Below are 11,148 nucleotides of genomic sequence, written 5' to 3' on the forward strand. Positions count from 1 at the left end.
AAAAAGTAAAAAAAAAAAATGAATTTTTAGTATAAAAATCTAACAAACGTATAAAAATTTTTTTTAATTTACAAAAAACGAGACATCGAGTTTAAAAAAAAATGTCGTTTTATATATCAAATGTAAATTATTATTATTACAATAACTTAATTATAAATAATTAAAGAATCACATTATCACGTAATAAAATATAACACTTAATAATAATAATGATGATGATAATAATAATAAATTCTCATGATATTTATTATTAAAATGTGTTACGAACATAAAAGATTCGTTCTAGAATTTTCCCATTGACGACTAGAATTCATAAAATTATGGAAATGATTCGAAGAAAAGGAATCGACGGATTGTTGTTGTTGTTGTTGTTTTTCATTGTCGTTCCATAAACTAAAAAAAAAAAAAAAAAAAAAAAAACATTAATAATAATAGCAAAGCCCAAAGAAAACTGAAGAGCAAATGGGAAGAGAAAAAAGTTGCGTGGGCAATATCCAAAAAGAGTAAACGCCTCAGATGGTAACAAGAAAAGCATGGACAACTGGTTAAGGCGTGGTAAGCTAAAGGTTGAAACGGAAGAGGTTTAAACAGTTGCCAACTGTGCCAGCCAACAAACCGGATATCATCTGAAAGGTGGTGTAAGCTAATTGAAGTCTCTCTACCGTCGGAAAGAAGCGGACAAAAGGTTGAAATAGCTAAGATGTGGGGAGTAAAAACAAAAACTAATCCAGCCATCGTGGAAGCAGACTGAGAGCGATGCCACCACATCAATAAAAGGAAATTTAAAGAAGATTTTGAAGAATTTAAAGAAGAAACCGGAACAGGAAATGGCGTTGTGTGTGTGTGTGAAACACAAACGAAAGGAAAACTTACTTGGAATAATTCATTTTATCCGACGTTTCATCATCATCATCATCAAAAGATTCCTAAAAGAAAAAAAATAGAAAGAGATAGAGAGTCATTTAATTAATAATAATAAAGAAATTTAATGAATCCTTTGAATAAATATTCTCTCACCCATGTTTTTATCCTGTTTCTACTTATTTCCGTTTTAAAATCAATCAAAAGCGCCGTTTCCGTTACTTTATTATTATAATCATTTTTCCTATTTAATAATAAATCATTGTCTAATTTTTCTTTTCTTCTAGAATTTCCATCATCATCCGTTGATATAATGAGTTTGGCTTTATGTATATCATCCGCAAGAAGATCGTAAGCATTTCGAAAAACTTTTGCGAGAGTTAACGACATCACTTGAGCCTGTTTAAACAAAAAAAAATTATTATTATTATTATATATATATTGGAAATAAAAATTTAAGGTACTTACCGTTTTCCTTTTTGGACAAAGAAAAGCGTGGCATTCCATTGTGTTGTTATCGTTTGTTGCAATGAAGGCAAATACCTGACTGTGTGATGCATCGGCCGAACAATATGAAATACTAAAAAATAATATCAATTAATATATATCAGACATAATATACCTGCAATCAACGATAGAATACGTACCTGTATATGGATATATCTAAATGAATTTCTTCCGTTGGAATATTAACGACTTTTATACCTTGAAGACCGAGAAAAACAATAACTCTTTGTAATTTTTTACCACCGACTTTTGACATTGATAATATTGTTTTTATTGCTTCTGCTGTTGTTTCTTCGCTTGATGCTTTTTCAACTAATGTGCTCCCCAAATATTTCGCTCTGAACATGACTTCATCTTCAGATGATTCCGACGTCACAGGAGTTTCCGTATCAAATGTTTCTGCTAATGTTTTTTCATCGTATAATTCTAATAACAACAGGAAAAACATTAATAAATTTTTTTTAAAAAAACAATTCAAACGGAAATGGAAAACATTTTCATGAATAATAAAAAAAAAAAAAAAAAATTTAAATATTCATTTCATTTTTTTTTCGGGGTTAAAACAAACAAAATAATAATAATAATAATAAGAATAATCATTATGTTTGTTCTCATTTTTTTTTAATTTATATGTTTGTGTTGTTTTCCCGACAAATAATAATAATAATAAAACCGAACAACATTATAAAAAGTTTTCCTCGTATTATTTCAAATAAATCGAATATAAATCGGTAACGAATACTGGAAAATTGATAATAATAATAATAATAATAAATTTTCAACAATAAAAATTTTAATAAAAAAAAATTGCAACAATAATAATAATAATTTTTTTTTTATTCGTAATCTTCTAAATATTTTTCCCCGTAATAAAAAAAAAAAAAAAATAAATTTTATCAGGACATATTAAGGTTATTAAACATAATAATAATAATGATAATATAAAATACATACATAAATATATATGCATAAGTATAAAATGACATAAAAATAAATTAAATAATAAAATAAAATTCAAAGGGGGCACCATAACGTAAATATACATATGTAAAATTTCAAGGTTTTTATACATATGTATGCGAATTTATGTATGTTATTATGTACATAGGTATAAATTATTAATATTTATAAACATTTAAAAACGACATTTTTTTTTTTTTAATAAAATTTCACATACACCTCGTTAATTCTCCCCTCCCCACCCCCGTGTTACTACTACCCGTCGTCGTATTTGATAACAATTTTTAAAAAATTTGATTTATTTTTAATAATAATAATAATAATATAATTTAATAAGTTATAAATTATAGGAAATATTTGGCCGAAAACATCAGACGTCTGGTGTCGGCAAATCATCCAAATAAAAAAAATTTTCTTAGACCGATAAAAAAAGGTTAAAGGTTATTATACAAAGTAATTTAAAAGGTGAAAGTTCATTATTTTGACATTTTTCTAACCTATCTTGTTAGACTTTCGGTTGAATGTTTTTTTTATCAACGCACACACACACACATATGTAAAGACAAAGCACGTTCAGGAAGTGTTTATTATTATTATTATTATTATTATTATTATTAGCTGACATTAAGAGTAAATTTCTTCACGTTTAAAAAAAAAAAAAAAATTGATTTCAAAACAACAACAAAACCGAGGAAGAAAACATTCATCTGTAATGTTATCAAACATAATTATGTTATATCAAACATTTAATAACACAATCGTCGCATCTACAAAAATGACGACACAAAATAATAATAATAATATGAGGGAAAATATCTCAGAAAATAAAACAAAATGCATTCCATTGTAGCAAAAACTAAATATAAACTTTTGTAATAAAAATTTATAATTAATAATTTATTTTTATTATATATATATATATATATATATATATATATATATATATATATATATATATATTAAAATTAATTAATCACCTGTTAGATAAGGACAAAGACAACATTTAATAATAATAATAATAATAATGATGATGAAAATTATTTAAATTTTAATGATTATGTCTTGTGTAAAGTTCTCTTCTTTAAATAAAAAACATTATCATTATGATTGTAGTTAAAAAAAAAAATTTAAATAGTAATAACGAGTTTGTTGTTTGTTACAATAATAATAATAATAATAATATTTAAAAAAAAGAAGAAAAGGAAAAGGAAAAGGTGTGTCACACACACAAACAACAGAATGGACATCAAATAATAATGATTGAAATCGAGGTCATCGGGATAAGAAAAAAAATGATTTTTTATATTCACAAACCAACCTGAAACCTTGGATCTTATTTAAATGTTTTTTTAAATTTAAATTTATTTAATTCTTTTGCTAATTAATTAAAAAAAAAAAAATTATTGAACGAGTATAAATAAATAAATTATTTAATAAATTTAAATTTTCAATTTTTTTTTTATTTTTTTTTTGATGAGGGGTAAATTAAATAAAACCGTTTTTTTAACTTTGAACTTCCGGTTTTCAAAAAAAAAATACACACACACTTCCTTTCAACAACACTTAATACATCAATTATATTAATTTTATTTCATTTAAAATGTTTTTTATTTAAATAAATAAATAAATAAAATTTATTAAAAACTAACTTTAGTTTTTTCAACCATAATTGTTTTTTAATTCGTCACGTATATAAACAATTACGGGGAGGGGGGGGGTAATTTAATTTAAATTAATCAATATTTAAATTTTTAAATAAATAATAAAAAAATAATAATAATAATTTTTCCAGGGAGTTTTTTTTTAAAACAAATAACCAAAAAAAAAAAAAAAAATCGATTATATGAAAATCCGTGTTTGCATGCAACCAATCACCAGCTGTAAAATTCTCAAAAATAGCTTAGCTGGTCAATAACAGGATATTAAATAAAAAAAAAAAACTGGCGACCATTTTAAATTGTTTAAACACAAAAATAAAATAAGACGACATATTTTTAATTAAATTTTTTCTTTTTTTTTTAAATATATAAATTTTTAAACAAAAGAAAGTAAAAAAAAAACTTACTTTTATGCTTTAAGTTTCCTTTCCAAATCGATTTGAAAAACGACATTTTTTTTTTTTTTTTTAAATTTTAATATTTCGTTTTAGTTTTTCCACTCGACTGACTACTACTACTAATGACAATGATTTTATTAATTTTATTTTCGATTAATTTATTTATAAATAATCGAAATAAAATAAATAAAATTCAAATGATTATTATTCACCCTCAAAACTGGTTTGATTGCCAATATTTAACTGAACTCAACGGACATTTGTATCACTGTCTAATAGTTTTTAAAACTGCCGATTGGAGCGCTAGTTGTATACGTAACTGCGTAATTATATTTATCGTCTGCTACTTTTCTTTTTGGCGCCAAAAAAAAAATCTCTAACGAATTATTATGATAATCCTTTAAAAAAAATCCAAATTATTGATATTATTTGCAGTGATTGTTAACATATTATAAATAAATAAAACTTATACATATCCATAATTCTAAAAAAATTTTATAAATACGTTTTGTAAACGAAAAATCGGTTAAAGCTTAGATAATAATAACAGATTAGATTATAATAATAATAATGATAAAAGATTAAATGGATAAAAGATGCTTTAAAATTTGTTTATTATTTACTTTATGTAATAATTATGTACGAGAAATGTAACAACTTGGAAATAGACATTTTCCTTTCTATTATTATTATTATTCAAACATTTTGGTTAAGATGAATTCTTTATAGGGATGCTGTCTGACATTTTAATCATTCTTATCAATTTGTATAGACATTTGTAAACAATTACTATCACAGAAACGTCTTTAAATAAAACAAAATAATTTTCTTCTCTATCTATTAATAGAAATTTTATTAAATAATTAATTACCTTATAAATTACCCCGCAGGGCTTAACCCAAACAGTAATTTTTTTTTTTGACACTAACCTTCACCCAAAAAACAAATCCATTCAAAAGTTTTGTCACTTTTTTGTAATGTTTAAAGTCTATTAATAAAGTCACACTTTTTTTTTTTTTTTTTTTTTTTAATAAAAAGGTTAAAGATCATGAATGATTTCTCATCTGGCTCATCACATAATCAATGGCGGTCATCAAGATATCCAGAAATGGTTCATTTATTTTCAACCAGAAATGACCAAAATGATGCAAGTTATTTCCAAATTATTATTATTATTATTATTATTATTATTATTATTATTAGGACATGTGATACATATACATAAACAAAATAATAACAACGCAAAAAAAATCTTTTAAACAAACAAAGTCCCCTGTTTACAATATTTTCTACAATAAATTTATATAAGGACAAAAAAGTAAATGATAAATTTTTTCTTTTTGTTTGTTTTTTTATTTATATATGAATATTTATCATCATCATCATCATCATCATCATCATCATTATTATCATCATGCACAAACAAAACAAAAACATATATAATAAGCGCCAGAAAAAGGAAAAATTTTTAAATATTTTAATTTATATATTTATATAAATCATTATTATTAATATACCTAAATATTATTTTATATAATATACTAATATTGATTTTATTTTAATTCTTATTACTTGTGCGAAAATAATAATAATAATAATAACAATATATCTCTAACACTCAACTATGTGTTTGTGTGTTTGTGTACATTTTACAATGAGGTGTTTTTTTTTTTTTGGGGGGGGGGGAGGGGCGGGAAGTTCAATTATTGACACCGTACTTTGACATGATGTTAACTGACGTCACGGACAATGATAACAACTCTATTATCAGCGGTCAAAAATTTTTTAGGTTATTTAAAATCGTAGAAAATTTATTTAATATAGTTTACCAATTTAAACGCCTTAAATTAATAAAAAATATGTGAGGTGTGTTCAAAAATAAATAAATAAAATTTTAACAAACAAAATTATCTACAAATAATAATAATATTATTATATATATATATATATATTAAATGATTGGCAATATAAGCATTTTATTACAAATAAGAAATAAACATTATCTTTGTGTGTGTGTGTGTGTTTATATATATCCTATTATATATATTATAAATATAATTTATCAAATTTTTAATTCTCAATTCATTTTTTTTTTTAAATTATTATTATTATAAAACATGAAAACATTTTACAAACAAACAGAAAAAAAAAGTAAAAGATTATACAAGATGAAAAAATGAAAAAACTGGAATGTATGTTGTTTCAAATGTTTCAAAAAAACTGGAAAAGAAAAGAGACAAGAGAGAAAAAACCTCAAAAAAACCTTTTTTATTATTATTATTATTATTATTATTATTATCCGTCAATTACATTTTATGTCAGATAAAAAAAAAAAAAAAACTACAACAACCTATTATAAAAGACGACGTTAATCACACAAACGTAAATAAAAGCAAAGCCCACAAATTTTTTCGTTTCTATCATATTATTAAAAATAAGTTAAGATGGCGGATAATAAAAGCCGTTAAAAGTAATCGATTGGAAAAAAAATTTTTTTTTTTTATATCGACATTTAGTAAAGGACGGACTCCTCCTTCTCTTATAAATAATTTTTTTTTTTGAACCTTATTCCTTTCCTCTCTCTCTCTCTCTCTTTTCTTTTAAAACTCTCAACATATTTGGCACGTATACCTTTCCATACAAACCACTATGTCAAAAAAGTAAAATAATAATAATAATAATAATCTCGTTTGTTAGGGGGGGGGGGAAATTAAGCGTTCGTTGAAAAAAAAAATTTTTACGCGACCTTATGATGAGATGATGATGATGACGAAGATCGTCGTCGCCTCCTCGTCTTTGTCAATTCTTGTCACGCACTCGTTTCTTGTTCTCCCCAACCTTCGCTATCATATTCGCTTTCGGATCCAGATTCGGAATCTGAAAATTCCATAGCGACTCTTCTTGCCAGTATCGATGCCACGTCGTGCAACGCATTAACACGCTCAACTTCTTTTTGTTCAATTTTTTCAACTTTTCTTAATTTAATACCTTAAAATTTAGGTTTTGTTAAAGGGTTAATGGTAAATCTCAAAATATAAGCATAAATGAAATAAAATTTGAGGAAAACTTACCGTCGCGAATGGCTTTAAGCAAATCATTTCTAGGATCGAGAATCGGAGTAGGCTGAGACGGCTTCCTCGCGGGATCGATCGTTTTCGGAGGAGAAGCTTTCGGTGGAGAAGAAGAAGATACGATTTGTTGTTTTAAAGGAGATTTACCCACGTCACCGTTAAGAAGAGGAGTTGATGATTTCGCCGGGCCGTTAGCGACAACGGGGAAAGGAGGAGGGGGTGGAGGAGGTGGCGGAGGCGGAGGAATACTAGCAGGAGGAGAGGCGGAAACAGGCGGAGGCGGAGGAAGGTCCTTAACGGGTTCGCTAGAGTTTGAATGAAGCTGAGGGCTGGCGGGTCGGCTGCCGGCACTGTTTTGCCGTGAAAACAAATGGGATCCACCAACGGGGCCGTTGACGTTAGAAGAAGCCATGACTGTTTCGCTGGGAGGCGGCGGCGGAGGCGGAAGTTGTTCACGTCCGGCACTCATGCTCCGACCTCTCGTGGGAGTGTTATTATTAGACGAAATGGTCGGTGTGCTGGTAGCGGAATTTGGAGCGCTTGGAGGAGCGGGTGGCGGTTGAGAGGGTCTAGTCGAATTTATTCTAGAACCTCCGTTGCGACTAGGAGTATGATTATTAGACTGGGAGTCTGGATAGTCAATTCCGGTAACTGGCTTACCACCCGGACCGTAATGTGATTGATACTGGTATATTGATTCGTCGTAGCCCATGCCATAATTTGATCTACGTATAAAAAAAAAATATATATATATTATTTGTACATTGCGTGTACCACACATTATTTATATATATATTTTGATTAAAACTTACCGATAATGAATTTCCGTAATATTTGAGCTTTGGATGTGTCTCGGACTGTAAACCCCTCCGCTATTTTCATCAGGGTAATTTCTCCTAAGTTCTATGCTATTAGGTCTAGGGGGTCGCGGATCCATAACAACCATTTTATCCATTCCTAATAAAGCTTCGTCTGGATTAGCCGGAGGTTGAGGCGTTCTATTACATAACAATAAAGATATATTTAAGTTAAAATTAATAATTAATTTTATCATCAAAAAAAAAAAATTTTTTTTTACCTGTAATGAATGTTTTGGGGCATTATGTACTCTCCATGACCGACAGCTATTTCTCTTTGTCTTTCTCTCGTGTTGTGTGGTTGCCTTACTCTTTTTTTGTGTCTTCCACCACTTCCTTCTGTTTTTGGTCGATGCGGCTGATAATAAAAACAAAAAAAATGTCATTCAAGAGTTTCACGATGTATAATTTTACTTAAAACTATTAAAATTTTCCACTAAATTTAAAAAAACTTATGTAAGATTAATGTACGAAAAAAAAAGAAAGCGAAATGAGGGAAATGAAATTTCATTTTTTTAAATAATTGTGAAGTTATTTTACCAACACAATCGCATTCATCTTCAGTTTTCTGAAGAGGAAAACTCAATTTGGCAACAACTATAAACAATTAGCATGAATGTATATAGATTGTGAAATTGTGCTAGAAAAGCTTTTATAAAAATTAATAATACAAGTAAAAAAAAAAAAAAAAAGATGTTAGTTTAGTAGAAAGGCTTTACAAAAACAACAAAAACAACAATAATAATAATATTATTTGTCATTATTATTATTATTACTGGGGGTAAAAAAAAAAAAAACAAAATAAATTATTTTACATGGATTATTTAGTAGTGTGCATAGCACTCAAGTAAAACTTTAAAAAAGCTTAAAACTTATAAATTTTTTACTTGAGAACAATATAAATATATTAAAATTAAGACTCATCTAAACTTTATGCTTAGTAGGAGTTAATTAAAAATCTGCAAACATTAATATAATAATAATAATAATAATAGGTTATTTATATATGTGTGTAAAAAGAGGAGTTAAAAGTTAATTAATTATAATAATAATAATAATAATATTCGCATATATATATATATATGAATAACTAAAACTTGAGCCAAAATTACGAACATTAACGAATTTAAAACTGTTAAAATACTTTAACAGAGAATTTTGAATTGAGCAAATTATTATTGGCTTTAATAATTGACTTGCCTTGTAAATCAACGAACGAAGTGAATAATTTGGAGGGGTCGGGAGCCCCTAAAAAACAATACAAAATTTTCATTGTTTGCCTTATTATCACGCTTATTTTATCATTTGAAAAAAAAAAAAGAAGAGGTGAAAAAAAAATAATAATAAATAATAAAGATAAAATGGCATGCAAAATCTGTCGGCCTATCAAACCTTTTTGCCTCTGTCATGCATCATTCTCTCTGTGTCCTTCAACATTTCCTGCCTCCATAAATCAAAAAAGTAATTTGGATCCGTATAAAACTTGAGTCCATCTTTTCCATCTTCCCTGTAAAAGACAAAAAATAATAAAATTAGAATTTAATACGGTTTGCTGAAACGAGGATTGATAATGCTGGTGAATAAAAACTTACCTGTAGGGATTCAATTTATCTAAGGGTGGAGGTTTATCGCATAATTGATAAGTTTCGAGCATTGCTATGGGCATGGTCTCCCTTGAAAATATTTGCTGATCGAATACAACTGAGCTTTTAAAGGCTTTACGCATATGAATATCCTGGAGAGAAACTGAAAAAAAAAAAAAAAAGAAATTGTAAATGTCAATTTAAAAAAAAAAAAAAAAAAAAAAAAACTCATTATAAAAATTCTCACCCTCTTCCACGGTGCTATCAAGTTGAGTCACTTTTATTGCGAGTCGATCGATTCTTGCTTGAAGACTATTTGCTCTTGCCGATAAACCGTGGGCTTCTCTAGCCAATTCACCAAACAAATCTTCTGCATGTCTACTCAGACTAGATAACTGTCTGACAGTATTGGCCAAAGTCCCATTTGTTGCAGCCTCTAATTCCGATGGCAATGGATAACCGTCAGGTATTGTATTCCTGGACACGTGAACGGGTTCCACTACTCTTTTTGGAAGCGGCATTATTTTTTTTTTTTTTTTTTTTTTAAATCTAAATAATTATATTATTTCTGAAAAAGAAAGACAACATTCATATAATGGCAACCTTATTAAGGTACACCAATAAATCAAATTCATAATTTTAACTGTTATCACTCGATGATAAAAATAATGAATATTTTTAATAACAAATTAAACGATATTTAAATCCTAGCCCCACCATCAACTTTACAAAATTATAAATGTGTATGTTTGAATTAACACTGCCTCATATCAAAACTTCAATTAACAATAATAATAATAATAATAATAATAAAACAAGAAAATTCACAAAAACCTAATTTATGAAAAAAAAAAAAAAAAAAATTCTTCGACAAAGACATTCATGCATGAAAGTAAAACCTTTGAATATAAATTTCTGATAACATTAACTACTTCAATTCATGAAAGTTAACAATTAAATATAATTTAATGAAAAAAACATTTTTTATGAATGGCTTCTATTCTATAACAAAAGTTTTGTATAAAATTTAAAATGCCACATGGTACAAATTTATATGTAATAAATCGAACTTAAAAAAAAATTTGTAATACTACACCACATGATTTATCGATAAAACATTTTCTTTATTTTGTAAAGAACACTAATAAAACAATTACAATTTGTAAAAAAAGTTTTTCGTAATACAAAAAAAAAACAATTTAAAAACAACAACTAATAAATTTTTTAACACAGAATAAATTAAAAAAATAAAC

General features: G+C 26.7%; 2 protein-coding genes across 2 annotated transcripts; both read right to left on the reverse strand.

The window, feature by feature from the left end:
- Positions 1-869: 869 nt before the first annotated feature.
- Positions 870-2,051, reverse strand: Phum_PHUM125910 (Low density lipoprotein receptor adapter protein 1-B, putative; the record flags this gene model as incomplete). The annotated part of the gene is made up of 5 exons (XM_002424263.1): positions 870-926; positions 1,018-1,260; positions 1,330-1,441; positions 1,509-1,794; positions 2,042-2,051. The coding sequence occupies 5 exons, from the start codon at positions 2,049-2,051 to the stop codon at positions 870-872; spliced, it is 708 nt and encodes a 235-aa protein (XP_002424308.1).
- A 5,142-nt stretch (positions 2,052-7,193) lies between these two features.
- Positions 7,194-10,416, reverse strand: Phum_PHUM125920 (uncharacterized protein; the record flags this gene model as incomplete). The annotated part of the gene is made up of 7 exons (XM_002424264.1): positions 7,194-7,372; positions 7,456-8,180; positions 8,268-8,453; positions 8,534-8,670; positions 9,705-9,819; positions 9,905-10,058; positions 10,143-10,416. The coding sequence occupies 7 exons, from the start codon at positions 10,414-10,416 to the stop codon at positions 7,194-7,196; spliced, it is 1,770 nt and encodes a 589-aa protein (XP_002424309.1).
- Between the last annotated feature and the right edge of the window lie 732 nt (positions 10,417-11,148).

This window comes from Pediculus humanus, genomic scaffold (assembly GCF_000006295.1).
Source record: "Pediculus humanus corporis 1103172107475 genomic scaffold, whole genome shotgun sequence".
Taxonomy (NCBI): domain Eukaryota; kingdom Metazoa; phylum Arthropoda; class Insecta; order Psocodea; family Pediculidae; genus Pediculus; species Pediculus humanus.